Source organism: Erpetoichthys calabaricus, chromosome 9 (genome assembly GCF_900747795.2).
Source record: "Erpetoichthys calabaricus chromosome 9, fErpCal1.3, whole genome shotgun sequence".
Classification (NCBI taxonomy): Eukaryota; Metazoa; Chordata; class Cladistia; order Polypteriformes; family Polypteridae; genus Erpetoichthys; species Erpetoichthys calabaricus.
This window is the reverse complement of record NC_041402.2, coordinates 119,261,624-119,289,353: the sequence shown is the minus strand read 5'-3', so window position 1 is coordinate 119,289,353 and position 27,730 is coordinate 119,261,624. Positions and strand designations below refer to the sequence as shown.

At 37.2% G+C, this 27,730-nt stretch overlaps 2 protein-coding genes across 3 annotated transcripts in view; both read left to right on the top strand.

Moving 5' to 3' along the window:
• The window catches only part of LOC114658069 (fatty acyl-CoA hydrolase precursor, medium chain-like), a 169,105-nt gene that overhangs the window by 55,146 nt on the left and 86,229 nt on the right, over positions 1-27,730 (top strand). The gene's annotated exons all lie outside the window — the stretch shown is intronic.
• Positions 1,601-27,730, top strand: part of LOC114658074 (cocaine esterase-like) — a 42,920-nt gene continuing 16,790 nt past the window's right edge. The window contains exons 1-7 of the mRNA XM_028810104.2: positions 1,601-1,815; positions 16,375-16,579; positions 18,319-18,454; positions 23,322-23,455; positions 24,116-24,269; positions 24,464-24,568; positions 27,302-27,403. Coding sequence (XP_028665937.1) covers positions 1,740-1,815; positions 16,375-16,579; positions 18,319-18,454; positions 23,322-23,455; positions 24,116-24,269; positions 24,464-24,568; positions 27,302-27,403 — 912 coding nt within the window. The 5' untranslated portion in view covers positions 1,601-1,739. The remainder of the gene's footprint in view (positions 1,816-16,374; positions 16,580-18,318; positions 18,455-23,321; positions 23,456-24,115; positions 24,270-24,463; positions 24,569-27,301; positions 27,404-27,730) is intronic.

Genomic DNA, 27,730 nt, shown 5'->3' with positions numbered 1-27,730 from the left:
TTAGGAAACAGCAATAACACTGGTAGGTGGGCCCTTCACCTCATCAGTCCTTTGATCGCAGGCTCTAATTGTAGAGATGTGATGTGCATATCAGAAGGGGTGGCTCTGGAGACACATATTTCTGTGTAGGAGAAGCAGAGTTGAGGAAAAATTTAACCGCCATGGAACCATTTTACACAGAACATGCTGCACATTAAAGTGTAACGTTTTATTTCAACCTTTCAAGTGCTCCCCATTTGGCTGGTCAAGGGGGCAAGAAATAAAGTCAATGTAAATGATAAATGGTTCTAGAAGCACAGACTTACTGAGCCAGTGCTACTTGCCGTTCTAAATGAAGTGTAAGGGACATTGAATTCAAAGTCTTTATAATGTTATAGATGTTGTCTTTTAGGCACTATTGAATGGATGTCCTTAAGTCATGTATCATCTGTAGCCAAAAACTGCTTTCACAGCCAGGTTTTAGCTGGCCATTTCTTTTCAAACTTTATAAGGTTATATCGCACATATATTTAGCTTTACCAAAAGAAGCAATCTAATAAAGAGAACATTATGGTTGGCCAGATGCTATGATTCTTGATCCTCAAGGAGTTGATAGATGATTTAAATTGTCAATGACTGTACTTTTACATATCTAGTGACAAAACTAAAACACCTTCATGAATTTAAGGATGATACGAAAGACTGTGAAGTGTAAATTACACTTTCTTCTCGTTGTCAAGCTTGGGATTTTGATGCATTAAACTTGTAAAATCAATTCTTCATCAAAGAACAAATGAAAGAATGCATTAACCAATTTTGTGCAGTGTCCTGGAAACTATTGATTCCTGACTGTTGGCTTTAATTAAACATAATATTAATGCTGTATAACTTTCCTTCAGTGTTACTTTTGGCCCTGCACTAAGTTCTCAAGAAGTGTCCTTGTTGTCCAGCAAATACATTTGAGAGACAGTCAGATCTATGGTGTACTTTTTCGACCTTGAATCTTTTTTCTGAAACTCCAAATTAAACTGGGAAACCTTAGAGATTAAGGTGATTCATTTATGTTAGGGCCAGGTGAGACGTCAAGTAATTTTTTTTTACACATTCTATTTAATGTAACATTTGATCAAAATGTAATAAATGTTTCGGGCTTGAATACTTTTTCCATAATAACCGTCTTAATGAAATGGGATGTTCCACGATATTTTATGCTGGCCCCTTCTAACTGTAAAGTTATGACCCCTCCACTTGTAAGATCCCTCCCACTGCTCCATCCCAATACAGTAATCTGACAGGAATTTTACTTGGACAGCTATAGCAAGGATGTAAAGGAAGGCATTAATGGGGCTGACACTCACCAGCCGTGGCAACCTTCAGATTTCACACGAAAACAGAGCGCACGAGCACAAGATAGTGGACTTCGTGTATAAAACCACGAAACAATATTTTTAAAATGATTAAATTATGAGTGAAACCTGTAAGTGTAAAGTACAGCTCCGGGATAAAGCACCGCCGCAGGCACGGTGGTAACAAGTGTAACAGCCGCTAGTCCAGGGAAACGGGGCGGCAACCAGCTGATTGGGTAACGCACGCATCGTTTAAATTCCCGCGCTAGTGACCACTACACAGTTACACTCTGTGGAGTCTTTGAAAAGGTGGCACGATTGCAATATATATATATATATATATATATATATATATATTGTGCTACAATATATATATTTTATTTTTTTTCAAAATCAATAATCTTGTGGCTTGGAATGCAAGTCATGAAGGTGACAGTTTTCATTTTAGTGTCAATACTGACAGGGATCGAAACGGCAGATGAGTCGAAAGGTAAAGTGCTGCTCGTAAACAACGCCGTGCATTCACAGTGGGCAAGCTGAAGTGCCCAGTGATACCCGTTAGTTTAAATGTTTATGTTGGTTTGAATGTGCACACTTTTGGGTTTTAAGAGTTTGCTATCGGTATCATATTTAAGAATTATATTAACTGAGTGTTTCGTGTGTCAATATGACAGATTTATGTATGAATTACCCTTGTTTTTATACTAGTGAACTTTCTACATCTCTGTCTATATGTCATTTTGTTTACATTTGTCATTGCTTTTACGCATACGCTGCAAAAAATTTCCACACAACCTAAATATCATTATGTTCAGTCTTGTTGCTTTCTAGCCAGAAACGTCTTCCCCGCCTGTTTAAATATCTGTAATCTTCTGCATTTTATATATATATATATATTATATGACAGTGTGCGTGGCTAGCGGTAGACAACAGATCTCAAGGATAACCGTAATGGCTTTAAAGAGGACGGGATTGCCAGTCTATATTTCAATTTTTTTTTCAATTTCGATTTCAATTCTTTATTGTCATGTGTACAAGTATAAGTGCCATGTATAATGAAATGCTTGCCTGCATGTGCCCCTGCAGACAGTGAATATTGACAAAAGAAAAACAAACCACACACACACAATAAATAAATGAATATAAATAAGTAAATAAATAAAACTAGAGTCCTAGGAATAAATAATTTTTAAGAATAATATATTCTTATTCTTATATATATATATATATATATATATATATATATATATATATATATATATATATATATATATATATATATATATATATATATAATAAGTTCAGAAGGGTACATTAATATACATTAAGTATTCGATTCTCAGATGAAGCGGCTGAGGGCATGATGAAATATGTTAATTTAATGTAAAAATTCTGCCACATAGGCACACATAAGAACATTAGAGCAATTCTGAAGAGAATGTACTTTTCATCCCAACAAAAATCATCAATTTAATTCAACTCACTTCAGCAAAATGATATAAAGTTGAGTTTTGGTGGTCCCCAACGTCCTGCTCTCTCTCCACTGCCGGATTTGTGCACGGACTAACCCGGTCTACGGTCTAGCGGGCTACTGGGGCCCCGAAGTTAATCAAGATGTTTTAAAAATTCGATGTTTTTTTATTTCTCAAAGAAAAATTATTCTTAAAATTATTTATTCCTAGGATTCTGGTTTAATTCCTAGGACTCTGGTTTTATTTATTTACTTATTTATATTTATTTATTTATTGTGTGTGTGTGTGTTTTTTTTGTTGTCTATGTTCACTGTCTGCAGGGGCACATGCAAGCAAGCATTTCATTATACATGGTACTTGTACTTGTACACATGACAATAAAGAATTGAAATTGAAATTGAAAAAAAAATTGAAATACAGACTGGCAATCCCGTCCTCTTTAATGCCATTACGGTTATCCTTGAGATCTGTTGTCTACCGCTAGCCACGCACACTGTCATCCCCGAATTTACGCGTCTTCTTGTGAACTGCAGGTAGCGATCGAGAGCGGCCGGCAGCCAGAGAGTTGAATACTGTCTGTCGGAAAGGAAAGGGCGTGCAGAAGAGAACGATTAGTCATGTTATAATAGTGACAGTTCCTCTGCAATGACCAGTGGCAGCATTATAGATTCTAGTGACAGTGATAGTGAAGCATACGAAGGTGACGATTAACCGGTAAACACTTTAGCTACTTCTGAATGTGCTGATGCAACATGAGCGCTGAAGACTACTGATTACCAAAACCTTTATTTGAGCCATTCTGGATATGCATCATGAGTGAAAAACACTTCAGCTTACTTGTCAGATTGCTGACAACAATTACCTGCCACTTTGTTCAGTAATGAGAAATCCTAATTGAAAATAAAACCGTTCTCTGCATTTTATATACTGTACTTGATCAGAATGCCCTTGTTGACAATGTTCGGAAAGGTTGTCTGACAATGAAGTGACACAAACTGCCACGTGCAAATTCAAAGCTGGCCATATCACTGCTAAAGAAGAAGTAAAGTTTATCGGTATAACTGAACAAAAGTGTCAAACTATTGCTGATAGGTTTTTCATTTTATTTTAATTTTTAATATTTTTTACTCACTTTCATTTTTGCTTTCGTTCTTCTTAGTTTTTTCTATGTATATTCTTTTATTGAATTTATTATAAACATATAACATTCCATAAACTCAAGTCAAAACTTAACAAAACTAGATTCAAATCAACCCCCACCCATGAGAAAGAGAGGAAGGCCAAAAGCTAGAGTAAAACAATTCAGAGTAGTAAAGAGAGAAAGGAGTCATTTTTCTTAGTTTTACCTTAACAGCTGACAATACCCAATATGGTGCAAATGTTCTCTCTCAGAATAGATAGATGAAATGGTGAGATGAACATTTTAAATATTTGATATGCCATATTGTGTTCTGATGATGCAAATATAATTCTAAGCATAGGCATTGCATACTACCATTGTGGTTTTTGCTGCTATCTATAACCAAAAGCATACTTTTACTGTACTTGCTACTCTTATGTAGTGCCTCTTCAAGTTTAGGCAGCTCTTAAGCTTTGACGTTACATATCAATTTTTCTGTTTTTTTCACCTACATGGGGCCCAAACATTGGTTCAAGCCAAGGGCCCCCCTAAGCCCATTTCTGTCGCTACCTCCCTTTCAGGTGTTATTTTATTGTGATAAAAAAAAAAATAATGGGATTAAATCCATAATATTATTTTTCAAGATGAATTATAATTTTGTTTTTAACACAGCATTGGTGACAGTAAGAAAAAAAACAATCACATATGTAAGTCGAAAATTGAGATGCATCGAGAATCATTTTATAATTGCAATAACCTTGCGATGTCTCGTAATTTCCTACCCAAAGTTGGTATGCTATAATGTGAGCATCATTTTGTTGTGACATTTAATTAATGAGAACTTACTTTCCAACAAACATGGAGAACAATAGCAGAGCAAATAAAAATGAAAATGTGAACTAGTCAGTCGTGAATCTAAATTGCATTTTCTTCAGCAAAGCTATGAACAACTAAAGTAGACATAAATAACAATGTAGAAAGTACAAATTTAGGCAAAAATGATACATGCAAAGATTCAGCCTGTCAAGGTGCTAATTTACTGCAACAAGGCTTGAAAATCAGGGAGAAAGAAAGAATGCAGCAGGCTTGATTAAATGGACATTGTACTGTAATGTAAAATGTGCAGCCTCAACACAGTTAACATGTGAACATCAAAAATGTTATTCGAATGCTCCATGTATGTTACAACTTAAAATTATATTATTAATGGAACATTAGGGTGTATGGCTTTCTTTGAGTTCCTTGAATGTTACTTATGAATGTTGCACCACAATGTTACTGTACTGTTCAAAGACAATTTCTAAAGTTTATTGCCTCTACCCTTTATTAATCATTTTGAGCCAAAAATTATACAGACAACAAAAAAGTTAAATTCAACTGTTGAACATTTATTATGTCTCCAAGTAACACACATATAACACCAGAAATAAACATAATGTTTTCCTAAATTTATTTATAAAAAGTAAACAAATCAAAAATTAATTGGACAAAAACAAACAAACAAATGTGTATTCATTCAGGAAAACCTGGAAAGCCACATCCCTGAGTGAAAAGATTAGTCTGTGTTGCTTGTGTCACAACATTCCAAATGCTTAGTCTTTTGGAGCTTCTGCAACAGAATGCAATACAAAATACATGTAAATGGGAAGATTTCTGAAACACCACCATTCAAACATGAAATATTTTGTTGTTGTTATTACCATCCTACTGCTAGAGCCAGAGCTGGTCCTGCTAATAGTTTGCACTTGGATCCACCATTCGAAAAAATTGCAACCTCATTGTTTTCATCTTCCCAATTTATTTTTATTGTAGGCCATTAGGCATGCTTCTCTAATTATAACAATTAAACACTAGCTTTACACCTTGAAAATCATTCTTTTACCTTTGGTATCTTTCATTTAACAATAAATAGGCAGTGATGAATTAAAATAAGGCACACTTACTAACAATCGCTTTATAAATCATCTTTAGGAAAACCTTCCCTTTTTAACCATGAATACTAAACAACTCTCAAAAGGTGTTGTCTGACACATTCCTCACCATACCTCTCACCCCAGCAGAAACATCACACCCACCAGTGGAACTCAGTGCTGAAACCTGATCAAATAAATAAATTTGTTTAATCAGACCATTATATTACATGAACATTCAACACAGTTAATCATAAATTAACAAAGGCTGCTGCCATATAACCACTAAAATCTGTTTTCCCCACATCACCCTCTCATTGGTAAGAAGAACACTAACCCCAAATTCATCTTTTTGGGGTTAAATAGTGGTTAAACTCATGCTATTTTTAATGGCACTTACATTTGTATAGTAAAAGCTGTATATTTTTTAATGGAGACACTGGTTCATTGGTGCATTGGTTGGTCAGTACAAAGACTTTAATTCAGTATTCTGCAAATTTTAGCTGAGAAAATTACATATTGATTCCTTGATAACTTCAGTTAAAAATGTTCCAAAAATGTTCTGAAAACAATTATTTCTTTAGGAAAACCACGGCAGAACAATTAATGAATATTAGTCTTATATTAGGTGTTATGTGGAAATACTTTACGGCTATGTGTGTACTATGCTGGTTGTGAGTGGTACTTCCTGGATTTATGCGTGAAGTAAGGTGATGTTGCTCGAGTGCAGCTTCATCTTTTCTTTTTCTCATGTGACGTTAGTATGGAGAGCAGGAGAAGACTGGTCTTGATTTGAGAAAAAACACTGGTTGGAAGGGAACCTCACTGTGACTCACACACACACAGAGGATCTCCAGGATCATAGCAAGTTCATGGGCACTTGGAGTGTAAACCAGTGCATTCCAATTGATTTGTTGTGAGGTTTTGTTATGTTTTTAACAGTTCAAACATGTTTGATATTTTTTCCTTTCATAAAAACAAAATGTGCTCTGATTTTTGGTCTAAACAGAGAATAAATGGGTGACCAAAATTACCAGTCAAGTTGTCATATTTGGCCATCCTCTGAAGTTTGAAGAATGGATGAAGAAAAAAACTTAAACAATAGCATGTTTAGTATTAGAGGGTTCGACTCACAAATAATTAATACATTACTGCAAAATGTTAATGTATGATTTGGCAAAAGACATAATTTACCAAGATACATTGATTTTCATCCCAAGGAAGTGTGACTCTTGTTGACAGGCAATTCAGAACTAGTCCATTGTGTTGAAGTGTGGGTGTGTGCAAATGTGTTATTATGATGAACTCAGCACCCATGGGAGCAAATTGGATGATATACCTTCCAGTTTTGGTCTCCAAATCCAGACTTGCTTGTCATATTATGTAAGGTCAAAAATGTCCTGAAGCATATATCAATTAATTTCAGTGCATCAAATAATGGAAAGATGATGGTCTACCAATCAATTTTACCAGTTTCTGGCATATTTGCTGGCAAAGAATTATTATGAAAATGATAAGAGGTATTTTAATGATATTATATAATCATAAAGCACTGATACTGACATGTGAAAAACAGATGTATAGTGTGGTGAGCAGATCTAAATTTGGAACATGACAAGTGAGTCATCTTGTCACATCCAATTGGGGTAATTTATTTCTAAATGGAAATCTGCATGCCTCAGGCTTTAGAACTAATCAACCAACAAAAACATTTTAGAAGTCATAAAATGCATTATTGTATTCAAAATTTCAAATGCATATCTGTTTCATAATTTGTACATATAATGAACAATGTATATTGGAAAAGATCATGCATTTACTAATGCTTTATATACTAGATCAGGCAAGGAGCAGTGTAGACGTATGTGCACGTGTTTATTGCTTAAGGTGGCCCATTTGCAAAGACAAGAAATTTTACAACAGTATTTTGGAATTACACTGATCCATAAAAAATGGTAAGCCCACACATTAATTTTTCTGCACAACATTTTCCCCATTTGCTCAAGTGGGATGAGGAGGTGTTATAACAATGTCAATGTATCGTGGAATTTAGTGCCAGCTTTAATTTAGTGCAGGTGCATTAAGGTGTAAAGTTTTCTGGACTTTCTCTAGCACTGCTATGTCTTTTTTGTAATATGGAGACCAGAAACTGAACATTGTACTCCAGGTGAGGCTTCACTAGTGTGGTATATAACTTGAGTATAACCTTGGTTTGATTTATACACCTTTTCATATATAACCTAACCTATTAGCTTTCTTGATCACTTCTATACACTGCCTGGCTGTAGATAGTATGAGTTCACTCTGACTCCTAGGTCTTTCTCAAAAAGTGTACTTGGAAGTTTCAGACCTCCTGTTGTGTATTCAAATCTAACATTTTTACTACCTACACGTAATATTTAATATTTGCTTACATTAAATTTCATCTGCCACAAATCTGCCCAAGCGTCTATCTGTCCACGTTCCTCTGTAACAATTTAGGTGATTTTGCATTATCTGCCCTTCCACCATGTTTGGTGTTATCTGCAGTCGTAACCAGCTTATTGATTATATTCTGGTCTCAATCATTTCTTGCATTTACAATAAAAAATGCAGCAGCCCCAGCACTCATCCCTGAAAGACATTGCTTTTAACATTGCCTAATTGTGAACATATTCCCCTCACCATTACCCTTTGCTTCCTGTGTTTGAAACCATGCCCTGAATTCCCACTTATTTTAGACTAATCACTAACTTTTCATAAGGTACCTTATCAAAAGACTTTTAAAAATCAAGATGAATAATATCTATGCACCTCTGTTATTATATGCTTTTGTTGCATCCTCATTGAGTTAGAGCATATTAGTGAAACACAGCCTTCCTCAGCTGAACCTATGTTGACTACAGTATTTGCTAATACAGTACTCTTTGTCTAGACATGTGCTGCTCAATCGTTTCCTTAATAATTGTTTGCATTAATTTCCCTTTGATGCACGTTAAACTCACTGGCCTAATATTACTTGGATTACCCCAATAACCCTTTTCATACAATAGAATAATATTTGCTACTTTCCAGTGTTTTTGAATTTCCCCAGTGCACAGAGATTTTAGAAAAATGTGTCATGAGATTATATATACTGTATATATACAATAACTTCCTTAAGCACTCGAGGATAAATGCCACCTACTGTACTCCTGGTGATTTAGATTTTAGCTTATTTAATTCAAGATGTACTTCTCCCTCTACAATTTCCAAGTCACTAATTACCTTCTTAGTAGTCCCTGTTACTTTTGGGAGATTTAAGACTTCTTTAGATGTATAAACTTGAATAAAGTGCATGTTCAATGCATTTGCTATTTTATCATATATTATAGCTAACCTTTACCATTACTAATACTTTTCACTACCTCGTTGACCATTCTATTGCAATTAATATATGAAAAACTAGTCAACCCGCGGCGTAGCATACACCGCATAATTATGTATTGATGGGTGAACACTTCCTGAAAGACACAGTTGTCCAAATGGGGTTGGTTTTGAGGATACAACTGTAGGTGAATGAAAAGATGTTACTCTGGAGAAGGTAACATACAATACAGCGTTTTACACACTGCATACAGCGATTCACATCGAAGCATAGACACTGCTAAGACCATGGGATACCCCTCGCAAACAGTTTTAAACGCTGCATACAGCGATTCACATCCACGACAAATATGATTCTTCTTAGATGGTGCTGTCGCGTCCACCCTTGCTCTCGAAGCAAACACACTGCCTGGTCATGTGCCCGCTCGCAAGAGCAACTAACAGAGACCTGCCCACCAACTCTAAGACCATGGGATACCCCTCGCAAACTATTTGACACGCTGTATACAGCAATTCACATCCACGACAAACAAACTGTTTCACACGCCGCATACAGCGAATCACATCTGCGACAAACATGTCTCTTCTTAGATGGTCCTGCAGCGTCCACCCTCGTTCTCGAAGCATACACACCGCCTGGTCATGTGCCCGCTCGCAAGAGCAACTCACGGAGACCCGCCCACCAACTCTAAGACCATGGCGTGTAAAACAGTTTGAGATGGTGGACACAGTTGTGCGTCAAAACCGAAAAGAATGCAGTGGAACCTCGGTTCATGACCATAATTCGTTCCAAAACTCCGAAGCAATTTCTCCCAAAGGATTGTATGGAAATACAATTAATCTGTTCCAGACCATACAAACTGTATGTAAATATATATTTTTGTAAGTTTTTAAGCACAAATATAGTTAATTAAACCATAGAATGCACTGCGTAATAGTAAACTAAATGTAAAAACATGGGTGGCACGGTGGCGCAGTGGGAAGCGCTACTGCCTCGCAGTTGGGAGACCTAGGGACCTGGGTTCGCTTCCCGGTTTCCTCCCACAGTCCAAAGACATGCAGGTTAGGTGGATTGGTGATTCTAAATTGGCCCTAGTGTGTGCTTGGTGTGTGGGTCCTGCGGTGGGTTGGCACCCTGCCCGGGATTGGTTCCTGCCTTGTGCCCTGTGTTGGCTGGGATTGGCTCCAGCAGACCCCCGTGACCCTGTGTTCGGATTCAGCGGGTTTGAAAATGGATGGATGGATGGATGTAAAAACATTAAATAACACTGAGAAAACCTTGAACAACAGAGAAAACTAACACTGCAATAGTTTGCGCTATAGCAACAAAAAATGAACATTTGAAAAAATCCGTAATTTAATAAACCACCAAGAAAAGTAACATTTCAAAAATGCATACTACGAACCGATCGCTGTAAACAGAAGTGAAAACAAAATCAAGCCCAGTGCATTCTTTTACTGCCTTCCTACCTTATGAGTCCAGCCCTCTCTCTCTCTCTCTCTGGTGCTGCCTGTGTGTGTGCGCGGCTCTCTCTCTCACTGCCTGTGTGTGTGCCTCTGTCTCTCTCTCGTGCTGCCTGTGTGTGTGCCTCTGTCTCTCTGTCGCGCTGCCTGTGTGTGTGCGCGGCTCTCTCTCTGGTGCTGCCTGTGTGTGTGCGTGGCTCTCTCTCTCTGGCGCTGCCTGTGTGTGTGTGCGGCTCTCTCTCTCTGGCGCTGCCTGTGTGTGCGTCTATCTCTCTCTTGCGCTGCCTGTGTGTGTACCTCTGTCTCTCTCTGGCGCTGCCTGTGTGTGTGTGTGTCGCACAGGAAATGCACAGGGAGAGACTTAACCTCGCAAGAGCAACAGAGACCCGCCCACCAACTGTAAGACCATGGGATACCCCTTGCAAACTGTTCTACACGCCGCATACAGCGATTCACATCTGCGACAAACATACTTCTTCAGAGGTGCATGTGGAGTGTAACAGAGACAAACGCGAATGACGCCCCGCTCTGTGAGTTGCTGCGTCTGAGTTGGTGGGCGTGGCTCTGCGAGTTGTCGTTGTATCCAATGGTCTTAGAGTTGGTGGGCGTGGCTATCTTGTGTGCTTTCCATGGGTGTCTACTTGTCGGTGGCTTAGTGAATTATATATATAGATATCACTTTCATTCATTTTTCTCCTTTTCTGCAATATTTCTCTTCAACTGTCTTTTAGCTTTCCTAATAGCTCTTTTAAAAGTTCTTTCATGCTCTCATATGTTCTCCAGCTAGAGGTGGAGTTACTAGTCATACATGCCTTATTCAGCTGTTTTTCCTTTGTGACATCCTTTTTAGCCTCTTGTTTATCCATCTAAGAGTTTCTTTAATTTCTTACTGCTTCTAAATTATGGGACGAACCTGTCCAGCATTATACACTAAACACTTTTAAAGATATCCTGTATCTTCTCAACTTTCTCCATACTTAAAACCCTGACCCAATTATCTTACTTTGGCTTTGCCACATCTTTTCAAAGTTTTACTGCTTTTGTTTTAGAATGTGTACTCTTCCAAAACTCTGTAAAATCTATTATATTATGGCAAAGAATGGTTCAGTTCTATTTTGATTATTACAGAATACTAGGCAGGCCCAATTTGGTCCTTTTACATACTGTGTATATACAACGAGATATGAATTTGAGCCATCATGAGGTAATCATCTTGTCACCTCCAGCACTATTGCATGCCATACTGTACATCTAAGAACTCTGTAACCCATTATGACAAAAGGTGTTTTAAAAAGTCTTAAAATGTCATTTTGTTTTTGTATTTTATTAAACACATAGGTTATGACTGTGATCATTCATCCATATTTCAAACTCTGCTCTTTAAAGAGTATCCTGTAACTTCTATAACTCCACATGACATTGGTATTTTCTCTGTAAATGTACTTAATTAAAACTGGGAGGGGGACCAGAAGAACCTGAATTTATTGCGAAGCATGAGGTATTTGGCTAACAAGTTATTTAACAGAGTGTAGTTTTGTTAATATAGCAAACCTACATGTTCACTTGTTAATATCTAAGCCCATGCCAATCTTAAAATGCACCTGATCTGATCATTTTTTTTTGTGGAAGAGGAAATCCAGTACACAACCTGTTATCTGTCTTTCTGTTATAATCATTCTGTGCTTTCACATTTTCAACAGAATTGGTTTCTCTCTTCTGTAAATTTGTATAGTTTTCATTATGGGACTTGTATGCATTACATCTGTTTAATGCCTCTACAGTTAGTTCCATTAGCTCTGTGCTAACTGGATGAGCCCTAGGTAGCTGTGAAGTGGGCTCAGAAATAAAGTAATGGATGAATAGATTTCACAAATTTCTCAACTTTTACAATATGGGACTCAATACGCTGTTCTTGAAATGATCTACAATAATTCCTAATCAAACTTCACAATGAATCTGAACCTGTCTGAGACACTTTACTAAAAGTATTAAGTCTTTCTTGTAAATGTGGTTTTCACGGAAGATGTTTAGTACACTGCGGTGGGCTGGCGCCCTGCCCAGGGTTTGTTTCCTGCTTTGCGCCCTGTGTTGGCTGGGATTGGCTCCAGCAGACCCCTGTGACCCTGTAGTTAGGATATAGCGGGTTGGATAATGGATGGATGGATGTTTAGTACAGGTTTATTTGTCATTCCACTGTAAAAGGCGCTTTATAGCGCCCGACCCGGCACAGACTCAGGCAGAGGCACATACTTAAATAAATACTTTTTTATTTCTCTTCAGCCATGGGGCATGCCTTCCCCGTGTCCCACAGGCCCAACACAGTCCCAAAAGCACTTCTTGAATATATCACAACTAACACACTCTCTCTCTCTCTCTCTCTCTCTCTCTATCTATCTATCCACCTCAGCACCACCACTCCTCCTCAGGCTTAGTCCTCCTCCTCCTCCCGACTCTGGCTCTCTCGAGTGGTGGTGGCTGGCCTTTTTTATGCCCCACCCGGAAGCGTTCCAGGTGCTTGATTACCTGGTCCTAATTGACCTTCCGGGTGGGGCTGACGAGTCGACCAGCTGGGCTGGAAAGTCCATGCAGCTCCCCCTGGCGGCCATCCAAGCCCCCAACCAGTCTGTGGAGGACTCCATCTCCCATGGAGCCCTGCGCCAGGTTGGGGAATCATCGTCCACCAGGGAGGCTGCCACCAAGCGTCCCGGGGGAGGTATTGAGCTGCCCATGGTGGCTCCCCCGGAACAGATGCAGCAGGGGCGTCCCAGCCGGGCATGGGACCCGGCTGTCCTTCACACCACCTATATGAAAATATAGTGGGGTGAAATTGCGTTACTCAAGATCAGAAAATATGCAAAAAGGGAAAGGGGAAAAAACATAAAAAAGTAAACAACAACGGTGCTAATATGCACAAAGTTCAACCAATACTTATGTAAAATAGTCAATTAAATACTATGGCTAAAAATAAATAATTATGTGTATAAAAACTGGCTTGTTATGTGCATGTTGCAGAGAGTTTAGCAGTCTCATTACCCATAGAAAGAAACTATTGCACATTCTGGCTATTCTTGATTTTATGCAGCAATATCTCCTACCAGATGTCAAGAGACCAAACAGTTCATGAGAGGAATGTGTCTCATAATGCAGAGAGTTTTCATCTTGTACCTATCCTTTAAAGTGTCTTCAGTGGAGGGGAGAGTAACCGTGATAACCATTTCAGCCATCCTCACCACATGTTGCAGAGTCTTCCTGTCAAATACAGTACAGTTTCCGAACCAGGATTTGATGCAGCTTGCCAGAACACTCTCAGTAGTGCCCCTGTAGAAGGTGGTGAGGATGGCATGAGAGATTCTCGCTCACTTATGCCTCCTAAGTAAGTACAACCTCTGCTGAGCTATCTTGACCTGGTGTGTGGTATGGAGAGTCCAGGAGAGATCCTCAGTGATGTAGACAGCCAAGAATTTTGTGCTGTGGATCCTCTCCACAACACAGCCTTTGATATACAGTGGGAGATGTTTAGCCTTTGTTCTGAAGCCCACAATCAACTCTTGTGTCTTTTTGACATTAAGGGACAGATTGTTGTCCCCACACCAGCTCACTAAGTGTTCCACCTCTGCTCTGTAAGATGTTTCATCTTCATTACTGATGAGTCCTACTACTGTTCTATCATTAGCAAACTTAATGAGTTGATTTGTGCTGTATTTAGCAGTACAGTCATGTGTTAGCAGATTGAAGAGCAATGGATTGAGCACACAGCCCTGAGGGGTCCCTATGCTCAGTTTGATGGTGCATAATGTCTTAGTGCCAACACATATTTTCTTTTGTGTTTCTGACAAGAAGTCTAAGATCCAGTTACAGAGTGAAGTGTTCAATCAGAACATAGAAAGTTTCATTGTTAGCTGATGTGGGATGATTGTATTAAAGGCTGAACTGAAGTCCAGGTGGGATAGTATGGAGAGTAGGACAAGTTTGATTGTGCCACCTGTGGACTGATTGGCACAATACATGAAATGTAAGGGGTCCAGCGAAGGTGGAAGGCTAGCTTTAATGTGACGCATGACTTGTTGTTCAAAGCATTTCATTATGACAAAGGTCAGTGCCACAGGCTGGTAGTCATTGAGGCAGGTTACAGTTGTTTTCTTAGGCACAGGAACAATGGTGGTAGTCTTAATCTGTGTAGATATGACAGACTGCTGGAGGGAGATTTTTACAGATGTCTGTAAAAACACCTGCTAACTCAGCAGAACAGTCTTCTTACACCCGACTCAGTATGTTATCAGGTCCCACAGTTTTATGTGAATTGATGCTGCTCAGTTTCCTCCTCACAATAGCTGTACACAGTCTAAGCACCTGCTCACCATCAGGGGGTGGGGTGGGGGTGGGGTGGTTTTCTTCCCTGGTATATATTTCAGTGCCTCAAACCTGCCATAGAACTCATTTAGTCTGACAGGGAGGGAGCCATTGATGACTTTAGCCTTTGGTATTATTTTGTAGTCCGTTATGGCCTGAATCGCCTGTTACAAAATTTTCCCTTCATTTTTCCTGTGTACTCCAGCTTAGCCTTCTTAATGGCTCAGGGGAGGTCAGTTCTTACCAGCCAGAGGGCTACTTTGTCCTCCGATCTGAAGGAAGCATGCCTGATTCTCAACCTTCTCCAGACTCCTGATTTGCCTGAGTTGTGAAGGTTTTGACAACTGTGCACTTCATTATATTGGCAAGAACAGAATCAGTATAATTCTTGACAGCAATGTGAAAATCATTGTATATTTTTTTGTTCTTTATTTCGCCTTATACAATTTCTTGTATTAGGAAAAAGAGCCAGCTATTCACAATCAAATATCCCATCAGATATGAACAGTGAGTTTTAACAATTGCACTATTACTGCACCATACATTGTTGATATACACACAGTTCTCTACTTTGAGTCTTACTGAAGCTCTCTACATGACTATCAGCACAAAAGGATGTTAGCTCGTCCAGCTGGATTGCTGTGTCGAAGATGTTGTTGTGGTGTCAGGTTTCATTCAAAACAGCACAACAGCCTCTCACTTCGTGCTGCACATGTAGTTGCAGCCATAGATATTCCAGTTGATTTTCCAAGGAGTAAACGTTAGCAAATAAAAATGATAGGATGGTCGGTCTGTTCAGATTTGCTTTTGACCTCACATGGACACAAGCCCACTTCCTCCATTTTTGTCTCTGCACCCACCGCTTCCTGCTTGTCCTACACCGGGCAGCTCTATCAGACGACTCCAGAGATCTTCAGAGCAGTCCAATGCTGTAAAGCTCCTCTTTCAATATGGAAAGTCTGTAATCTATCACAAGCTTTTCAAGATTGTTTATAGTCAGCAGCATCTCGCAATCATACCTTAATATGAGACACTCAGGTTGAACACAACAATAACGACAACATGCACCTCTTTACATACTTTGAGGAGCCGCTGTGTCTATGCGCGCTGCCATGTTAAACTAAATGCCAAAATACCAGTATACAAGACAAATTTAGCATGAGGACACAACAGAGTGCTTGGAACAAGTGTTAATTACTGTGTTAGGTGCCATCTGGGCATTTTAATATACGTGCCCCAACTTGGTTCTCCTCACATATTGATTTTTAATTCAAGTGCCATGCCCTGGTTGTCTGTAACATACATTATAGTATATATTATAGTAAAAAAATTGGAATTTAAGAATAGAGTTGGATTTTGGCAAATTAATGCTTTCTTTTTTTAACTAGCAAATGATTTTGCAAGTCCAGTTGTGTCAACAGTACTTGGTGATTTGAAAGGCACAGTGTCTCAAGTGAAAGGAAGTGAACGGGCGATTCGTGAATATCTTGGGGTTCCTTTTGCCAAACCACCTCTGGGGCCTCTGAGGTTCTCTGCCCCTCAGCCACCTGAGCCGTGGACAGAAGTTCGGGATGCAACTCATTCACCTGCCATGTAAGTACATCACTGGTTGAGAAAGATGAAGCCCTGCAATAGGCATGCTTATTTGTTTCTTGAGAGTGTTAAGAACTTCCATCTGGTTACATATGCTACGAAGAGTAACTTCTGAATCATTTTGTGTTAAATCAGCATTCAGCTCATATCATAATGGCAGGTATCACTGCAACCAGTCTCTTAATTTGAAGTACATGGTTGGACTTAACTCTGCAAATTGATTTGTAGACATTTATCAAAGCTGCTAAGGTTATAAACATGTTTGCATGATTCTGTAAATGATCTACTTGTGTTGTGTTGTAAATTATCTACATAATGTGTTGGCAAAGGTCTGTCTTGAACTGAAATGCCTTGTCCTTTAGGTCACGCTGCCTGCTCACAACTGTTTGGATTAAGGACTGAAATTTGACTAATATAATAGTGTTAACCAGAAATTTATACCTAGATTTGGAACAAATTTCACATACTGAGGTTTATCAGCTGTATGCAGGGGGTGGAAAGTAGACAACAAACTGTAGGTCTCAAGATAGACAACAGCCTTGGGCTATTTGATGGATACAAGTCTTATCTACAAAAACAGGTTTATTTTTCTATGCAAAATTAATTTTCTGTATTAATATTGGTGAAAACCATCTGTATGATTTTTGTGAAGGATTTTGAGTGTGCATTTCCCATCAAACTAACACTTTCTGCATCATGCATTTCGAGCACATTTACCATAGATATGATGAGATCATATGACATTTAAACCTTGTATTTAATGATGAGATGCTTGCCAAAGACTTAATCCATCTAATTATTTCGGGGCCTTTAGATCTACAAAGATATAGAGTGTGTTATGGATATTATTATTTATCTGTATGTTAATTGGTGTAAACTGATGTCTTTCAAGTGGATGTTTAACAGAGTATACAGGCTTTATAAACTGAATGCTGAATGCTTTTCCAACCTTATTCAGTGTTGTCATAGAGAACTGCATTGTTCTAATGCAGGACTCCCTTACGTTTGTTACAATAAAGGACATCCATCTTGGATATATTAGAATGTTGATATGGACTGTTATTTAAATTGAATTTTTCTAATGATTAACTTTTGAAAATGATGACATTTTAGCATGTTCAGAGTTTTGCATCAACTAGAGCACTTCAGAAAAGTTCAAAACTGAGGTGCTTGTCAATTATGTGGCAGTTGATTTAATGAATTGCCATAGGAGTGAGTTCCATATTTATAAAATGTGTTTCTAAATGTTCTTGACTGGGTATGAGACCCACTTTAAATAACTGACAATTTATGGGGAATCTGAAATTGACAAAGTGGTCTCTTCGATTTGCTGCACCTCCTAACCCACCTAGTCTCACATTTGCAGAACTTTTATTCATTGTTTCCATTATTTTTTAATACATATGATGATTAGCTTAATGTCTTTTAAATTGTATTCTCATTGTATTAAAGTTTTTATTAAATCTGAAACTTCCTTCTAAGTTTTAATCAGTTCAGCCTACCTTGCAGGTGTCTCATTCAAATTTCAAATGAAAATTATTAATCTAATTTGTCAGTTAGCATTCCGCTCTTTGTTTAAACATGAATCTTGATTAAAAAAAGAAATATTTGTTAGAGAGCATTTGTTTCTTCAATTTTCAGCTCCACATCAGCTGTACACCATTCTCATGAACTTTTTGTGCATCTATTAAATGTTTTTGCAGTCAGAATACCATGTCTTTTCTTTATTTAATTTCCAGTTGTCTACAAAATGTGGAACAGTATTTCGCATCATTCTCTGAAATTGCAGATCCCCAAAAGCCAATTGTCTCAGAAGACTGTCTATATTTAAACATTTACACTCCAGCAGTGCCTAAACAAGAATCAAAATTACCAGTAAGTAAAAAAGATTATTATTATTATTTACTTTTTTGTAGAGGAAAGTCTTGATTTAATAATTGAAGTGTATGAACAATGCTTATTTGCAGTAGGGTATTAATGGATCATAATAAGCAAGTCTTTCAGCTTGTCTACGCTCATAACAATCTTGGCAAAACTACTAAGCTGGAGATAACTAGAATGGGACAAAGATTTGTGAGTGAACAATTGACAACAAATCAGACTAAACTTCACTAATATGTAGCTAATCCTGCATTGCCTCTTATAGAAGTGTCTGGCATACGTATGCAATTGGTCTCCTGAATTTCGGTCTAAGACAGTGTTGCACATGTGCATGTAAAAGTATGTGTTATCTGTTTAGTGATTGGGCTAGTTATTAGTTAAAACATAAAATTGACTTCATTTAAATAGAAGCTATGGAAATTCACATCATCCGCTTCAATAATTATAACTTTAAGAACTTGAAATGAATCTGTTAACTTAACAACTTCTACTTCTTGCCTGTCTGGTCTCTAAACTATGTGATGCCATTCTCCCCTCAGATATACTCCTAGTAGTTTATTAGTTGTTGTTTTTATTATTTATTTATTACTATCTATTAATTTACCTGTAATTTATTTATTTATGTATCTATTTATAGAAGGGTATAGTATAGTTCTTTATCTGTCTTGTCCTGTGTTTATGTATATGTTGCACCATGGTCCTAGGGAATGTTATTTCATGCTACTTTATGCTGCAATACTTGGTATGGATGGTATGACAACAATATCACTTGACTTGACTTGACGCCAAAAGATAATTAATGGGACCCGATCTCTGAGTGTACCCCACTTGTATTTTGAAATTAGAGCAGTTACTAATGAGAAGACACCCATTAACTTGTTAGAAAATGTTTTAAAAGATTTTTTGTTTTTTACATTTGCAAAAAAAAAAATCTATCAGCTATGCTAATCCAACAATTAAAAGAAAACAAATAACTCTAAAAATGACTGCACTACAGTATGGAGTATATTGTGTAAAGACTCTTCATCAGCATTATATTCTAATATTAATATACCTCTATGAAAGAAAGGAAACCTTATTTATTCTTTAACACTTATGTGCTGCTTTTCATAATTATTGATTACAATATTCTACTGAGAACTGAGCTGGCCCATCAAGTGCTTTAGTCTGTTTATTTCATATGCACTGGTGAAAAAACAGACTTATAATTAAAAAGGAACAGGAGATAAAAATCAGAGAAAAATATTAAAATAGTCTGAAGCAGGGGTGGGCAAAGTCATTCCTGGAGGGCCGCAGTGGCTGCAGGTTTTTGTTCCAACCCAATTGCTTAATAAGAAGCACTTATTGCTCTAGAAACACTTCTGCTTCATTTTAGTTATCTCCCTCATTAAGATTTTGAACCCTTATTGCTTATTGTCTTAAACAGCTGTATTCTTGGTTTTTAATTGCTCCTTATTAGCAATAAGATGCAAATGACAAAAGAAACCAGCAGTTATCCATTTTGCTTGTTACCCTTTACACGTGTATTTATCGTGCACTATTTGGTTTAATTAAATACTTCAAAGGAAAGAGAAGAGAAAAAAGTGAAGGATTGAGAATTACCCATCCGTTTTACACTTCAAAGTATTTGGATGATATCCTTAGAATGGGAAAAAAAATCTAGGATATGAGAATGACTTGACATAGCAGAGTTAAAGCACTAACAAGCCAGAAATGTAATTATTGGCAAGGATTGTTTTCTAATTAAGCAAATGGGTTGGAACAAAAACCCGCGGCCACTGCGGCCCTCCAGGAATGACTTTGCCCACCCCTGGTCTGAAGGATATTAAGGTCAAACCAGGAGGTCAGACCAATCAAAGCCTAAATAACATTAACTGGACGTTAAGACTTGTAGTATAAATTAACAAGAAAAACGCCGGGCTCAGTTTAAGTAACTGAATCCAAAAACTTTGATGCACCACAATCTTATGTAGATGAAGCAAAATGACACATACCATCTGGCAACTGGCAACTGCTTGTGGAAACAGTAAACAAATAGTGGGGCCCATACTGAATTAGAATTGTGACACAAATAATATAAAAATTTAAAAGTAATGCAAAAAATAAATGAGATATTCCTAAGAAGCACAGGCCTAAACATGTTCGGAACTCTGAAGACTACACCTCTCATTCTTGCTCTCCAACATGGTATCCCTTAGAACCAATTCTCTTTTCATTGTATATATAGTATGTTGCAATTGGGAAATTTAACATTTTTTTAAAACAGTGCTGGTGGAACTCCATTGTGCTTTGTTATTTATCAGATAATGATGGATTTTAAAAGTGTTAACTACTTGTTGAGGTAAAAATAAATAAATAATGATTTGTTTTTGAATTCTGAAAAAGGTTTTAGTAGGTCTCTTAATTCAAAAAGATGGAATAAGTTCAGTTAAATCCATCCAAAATGTAGTTGTTCTTTTGAAACATGTTACCTTAAATTTGATTTCTGTGCTTTCTAAAATGTGTTTTTTCCAGCTTAGAAATATTGGGTTTAAAGAGGTTTAACTCCCTGAACCTATCATAGTAGGAGATGCCCTTCAGTCTTCTAGCGCTGCTATGTCTTGTTTTGTGTGATGGCCAGAACTGCACACGGTACTCCAGATTCAATCTCATTAGTACATTCTGCAGTTTGAGCATTACATCCGTTGATTGGTATTTAACAGCTTTTGCAATATAGCATTATTTTTTTTGCCTTTTAATTGCTTTCACCTAGATGATGACAGTGTTTCATTAGCTTAAATCGTTAAATATTTCTCAAAGGTCACATACTGTATTTCAGTGTTGCTCATCGTATGTAAAACAAAAACCATTAGACTTATAGATTACCAAAAACAGAACGTTCTGAGATTTCAAAGTGGAAGGATCAGCCACTAGTGGTATTAACATACATATACCTGTTTATTCAAACCTTAGTAATCTATAGTTAACCTCCAACCATTGGATTTTGGGACTGGTTATATAGAGTTATTATATGGTGGGTATCATCTTTCTCCATTTGTGCTACTGCAGATTTAATTCCACCTAGGGCTTGGATAGTGCTTCTGATGCAGAAGAGGGTTATCATTAAAGCCAGTTTATTCATTCATTGGCTGTTTGCTAACATTAACAAAGCGACAGTTTTTTTTCCTATGGAGTAACTTCACATTTTTCTATAAACATTTTGCAAAAAGACTAAGTTACTAGTAACATGTCCTTTTTAAAATGGCAGCTATGAATTTAGCTGTGCAATAAAATCCATTCCCAAGAGAGAATATATAAGAGGGGCTTAACGTATTGTACAAGTGCTTCACCTCTTTGTATTACTTCTGGCTCACTTTCATATCTCGTAATATTTTGCCCTACTACACTCTTGGCAAAAAAAATCATTTCTAGGTGGCTGCAGTCCAACTTTTTATGCATTCTCTGTATTGACCCCAAGTTACTTCAACTCCTTTTGCCTAAAAGAAAATCAACACGATTCTTATTTATAAAGGCATGTACACTATGTGCTATGAAAAAATGAAGTTGGTATCATGGTGTGTATATGTTTCCATTATCAATGGTTGCTAACAACTGTCAACATTCTTAAATTTGTCAAGCAATGATGGATCTTTTCCCAAATACTGAAATCTATTGTCAATTGACTAGGTATTTTTGCTCCTACTTTTTTGACTTAAGTCTATGCTTGCCAAAAAGACTGCAATTTTCTGATCTTTCACTCATTACTCATCGTTATTTATGCTTTGCCAAACTGTAGGATGAGCAACTTCAGCTGACAGGGTTTTTTAATTCTACACACTGCTTCCAATGTCTCTCCCAAAGCACCATTTCCAGACTCCAGTCTTTTTAATAAACTCTCATTTGAAATTAAATTAATTAAAAAAGAAAAGCAAATTTGAAATGTTGTTCTGTATTCAATCATTGAAAATCATTTTACAGATGTCCAACTATCTTGAACATTCTACCCATACTCTCGAAACCCAATATTTGGCTTCCAAAGCACTTTCACTGTCCTCTTGACTACATGCATTTGTTTTAGTTCTGTTCATGCCAGCACCACAACTTAGTAAATCCTGTCACCACAGTATTGATTTAGACGCACATACTAATTCTGTGTATGAATCTACCACTTCACACTTTAGGTACTAGACTACTTTCTGTTTGACTCTATAGATTTAGCCTACTGTACTTAAAGGACCTCTGTCACCTCCTGCCTTTCCCTAACCTTTTCAGGTGCGCTTGCATATAATACATGAAGCACCTATTGCAATAGCCATGTCTGTCTGTCTGTCCATAGGCTTTTAGGACTGGATATAAGTCAGAAGTGGGTTTGTCTCTATAACTATTTTTCTGCCCTATCCTACATTTAAGAGCTTCCTTTTAACACCACTTTATATTGGGTTATTGTCAGGTCAACTGGGTGCCCCCACCCTAACTTCCCTTTTATACTGCTATTGAGAGTCTCCATTATATTTCTGTCTTAGTTCAACTGGTCATTTAATTTAACCTCACACCATGGCCGAATTATTGCATTTTGGTTTACTGCAAAGAAACAAGAGCATAAAATTAAATGTGTCTAACCATATCATGGAGTGCTGTGGAAATGTAGAGTGTTTGGAACTTTTGCAGTGCCATAAAATTAAATTTAAATTGTTATGCTGTATATAAGGAATTCCACTTATGCTGCTTTGAAAACATCTTCATTCAGATATACTACTGGAAAAATATTGTTAATAGTATTTTTACAAGTGATTAAATGCACTTTTTTGGAATTTTTGGCAGCAAGTCAGTTTGAGATGCTTCTGATAACCATTGAGTATGGTGTTTTTTTTTTCTTTTCCAGGTAATGGTATGGATTCATGGAGGAGCATTAATAATGGGTTCGGCCTCCCAGTATGATGGCTCGGCCCTTGCTGCTTATGAGAATGTGGTGGTGGTGGTGATTCAGTATAGGCTGGGATATTTGGGGTTTTTAAGGTAAGCCTTTTGCTCTTTTATATTATATTAAATGCCTTATGATTGTATTCTTTTTGAAAGTTGTTTATAGTTATGTTTGTAACCTATACATTATCTTTCATGATAACCAAAGTGCTTTATATCTTAAGTAGGAGCATATGCAGATCATATTGCCATTCCACTGTAACAGACTCAAGCCCACTAAATCACTATGTAACTGAAGAGTTCAATAAGCATGTCATTTACACCTTACTTTGGTTTCAATGTTGTCTTTTAACCATGACCATGACCTTCCCCTTTAGTCCTGCACTTGATTTGTAATTCACTTGGCATTCTTCTTTTACACCTGCCTTGTTCAACCAGGTCATTTATATTTTTGTTGGTTTTAATGTCTAGGTTTTTTCGGTAGCCATATTTAATTTTTATCCAATGTCTTTCAACCTAAATGTTTCCAAGAAGGTTTGAAATCTTGCCTTCAGATTCACCATTTATTCACATCCAGTAGTATTTCATTTAAATTGCATTCTTGGCATTCCTAATAACCTCCCACTCCTCATTACATCCTCAATTTTCAAATATTTTGTCAAGCCGAGTATAAATGCAATTGACAGTTCTAAAATAAACATTTTCTCTTTACCCTACTCTAAAAACCTATTTGTCTTCTCCTTTATTTACTTTCAGTACTTTTGATGAAAACTGCTCTGGAAACTGGGGTCTTCTGGATCAAGTGGCAGCACTGCAGTGGGTTCAAAAGCATATTAAAAACTTTGGTGGTGACCCAGACTCTGTTACTATTTTTGGAGAATCATCTGGTGGATGTAGTGTGTCTGCTCTCGTATGTATTTGCCTCATCTTGAGGGTTTTATATCCTGAAAACTATGTTGTACTCAAAGGCAGAAGCTTTGTATAGCATATTTTGACACATGGTGTTTTCTCCTACAATTACATCTAACAAACAATTCCTTGTACTGTGTATGTGTTTTTTTCTGTATTGTCAATGCTAACTTGAATGTGTTAACTTTGTTTCAGGTTTTATCCCCCTTATCATCTGGTTTGTTTCATAAAGCCATTTCTGAGAGTGGAGTTATCTTATTACCAGGTGTAGTCACAGAAAATATAGATCCAATAAAAAAGGTAACAGACTTTCAGGTTGTGTTGTAGGTCACATTACACTTGAAGAATTATGTACAGTCATTTAACAGGATTTTGAATTTCAGTTTAGTTCAGTAACGTACAGTATGCATTTATGGGGAGAAAATGTTGAAAGTTCCTATATACAGTTTATCATAAATTTTAAATTTCAGTGACAAGCACTTAATTAAATTGTCTCTTAATTGTTTTCTATGACACAAAAATCTCATTTAATACAGTAAATTATATTAAAGTAAGTGTGATGGTCCAGGTTGGCTTCATCTCCTTTGGCAGCTTAAACCCAGAACCACTGAAAAAGTAACCGAGGATGAGCCGGTTATACTGTATGTGGACACAAACAGTCAGCAAGAGTATGGTGAAAAGATTAGTGGTTTTATTCTTAAATAAAAGTGCAGAGCTCCTTCAATAAATGAATCATAATACAATCCACTGCTTGTGGAAGATAAAATCTGCAATAAATAATCCATTAAACAACAAAAGTAAAGCTTTGCAGACATCAGTTCCTTTCCTTTCAATCACCCGTCAGCCCAGCACATCTTTCTCTTCCCATGTTGCTGCTTGCAGAGACACCGACAGCTACAGTTCCCAATGCCTTCTTCATAGTCTGCTGGTATGTTCAAAGCCAAACTTTCACTTTTCCTGCTGCCAACATCGGCATCTGCGGGACCTTGGAGAACTCGATCACTCCACTACGTCTATGATCAGCAGGAGTGATCAGCACTTCAAGTGCCATTTTCCTTGCTTCCTCATTAGGTCACTCTGTCTCTGCCACCCATCCATCCATCCATCCATCCATCCATCCATCCATCCATCCATCCATCCATCCATCCATCCATCCATCCATCCATCCATCAAAGTAGCTTACTCTTTCCATTGTGATTTCCCCCTTTTCTCTCTGCTCAGTCTCCTCTTATACTTCTCAGGATGTTGGTGCGCTGGCACTAATTAGAGATGCCAGAGGTTTAATGAGGTAATTAACTGAACCATGTGCATCTTCATGTGAATGCACGCTCAGCCAGTCATCGCAATTTACAACCCGGAGTCACTCTTCCATTCTACCACACACACACACACACACTTGTAGCCACATAAGTCTGAAGGGCTGCTTTATGTATTTATTTTATTAAATTACCCAAAGCCATAAACTCCTCTTATGATAGTAAGCATCCTATTTCTTTACTGCTTTTAGTTTTTAAAGTACTTTTGTACTGTAGTTTACTAGTGCAATGCAGAGGACCACTCTAACAACAAACCTCCCAGGATATACTGTAGAGGATTCAAAATAGATTGAATTTGCTAAAACAAGAGAATTCTTAGGAGTGGTTATAGGAAGAACAGAAGACAAAGGGTTTTCAGAACAAGTAAATCCTAATGTCCCACTGAGCATCTATTGAAACAGTCGTCCCAGCTATCTAGTGGGATAGATTAACCACAAAAATGCAAAATGATGCCCGATTGACTTTCAAGATTATACCTTATATATGAGGCATCCTGTCAAAGTTCCATCTGATGGCTTTGGGGGTCTTTGAACTAGAAGAAAGGGTCTCCTGCAAAGGGTGACATGGTCTTAGCAGTTGCTGGGCCACTTGCTTTCCATAATAAGCAGCAGGGTTTAACCATTTTGATTAGAGTTATAATGTAAGGTTTATGTCACTAATCTATTGCTCATTCAGTTTTCTGGCAATTCCCAAGTTCCTTCCAGGACACCTTCAGTAGAGATGGGACTAATCACAATTTGGTTCTCAATTGTCAACAATCTCTTCAATTGCATATGCGGGGTCTCTGTCTCTTGGGGCCCACTTCTCCATATGGTACTGATTTTTTAAGTTCTTGTAATCCCAGAAACTAATTTTTGCAGCTCATTACACTAACTGTTGTCAGTTTTTACATATTTGAAAGTAGTTTACTTGTTTTAAAGCAAAAATAATCAATTTCTTGCAAGAAAGCAGTGTTAGTTTAATTGAATTCCAAATTAAATAATCATTTGTTACATCTGTTTGATATAACAAATGAGGTAATGGACAACACTGTTTGGATGAGGAGCTGTTATTTTAACATGTATAGTGGAACTAGGGGGGCCAAGCGCCCTGGCGCCTTCTGCGCCCAACCCCCAGTTGCAGCTAGAAAATTAGTAAAATCTGTAAATGTACCAAAGAAAATTTATTTTTTATTGGAGTCAGCATCACGAAATTCTACAAATACATAAAAGAAAAATTAATTATTAATTAACAGAGTAAAAATGATGAAATGAGAATAAAATATTTACTCTCTTACCGATTGGAGCATTCCCGTTAAACTGAGGTCCATTATGCTCAATACACAACTTTCTTGATATTTTAGTTTATAATTTAAAAATGGAATAAGAATCTGAAAATCTATCAACATCACATTAAAGTTCGATAAATTCTGAAAAGAATGATACCAAACATATATATGTAGGTTTTAAAATAAGCCAGATTTAAAGCGTGACAGAAAACATCACATAAACTTGTTGCACAAAATCTTAGGGTTTTATATATAGAGAGTAGATTGGTAACTATGTGTTTAAGGAAATTGTATTATCAGATTAAATAGCATTTGTACAGTTAACTATATTGGTGATGGTTAACAAATGAATAGGATTGGCTTGCCTTAAATATTGTTTTATTGATTTTTGCATACATGATGTAATCATTCTGAAAGACTAAGAGAAAGTAAAATGTTTTCTGCATGCAGAAAGTTGCTAACCTGACCTCCTGTGATGATTCAGACTCTGGCTTGTTTGTCCAGTGTTTGCGACAGAAGACTGAAGAGGACCATTTAAATGTAGCCAGATCGGTTAGTTCTGAGAACTGATTTCATACAATACTGCAATTCTTGGTGCAAGCGCACAGCATGTTCAAAGCCAATGTGGTAAAAGTAGATTTTTGGGTAACTGTTTTGTATAACTCTTTATATTTGTTTTCCATTACGTTTAACTATTTGAACTTGTTTGTGTTTGCATGAGACTTAACTTCTGAAACTGTACACAGTTCTAATTACACTTGTAATTGGCATTGTCTGCTATGCATTACTTTTGAAACAACAAGTGACATAATACATTTCTAAAGAATAATACATTTCTGAATTATCCAAATAAACAGTGAGAACTTAATTTACAAGATG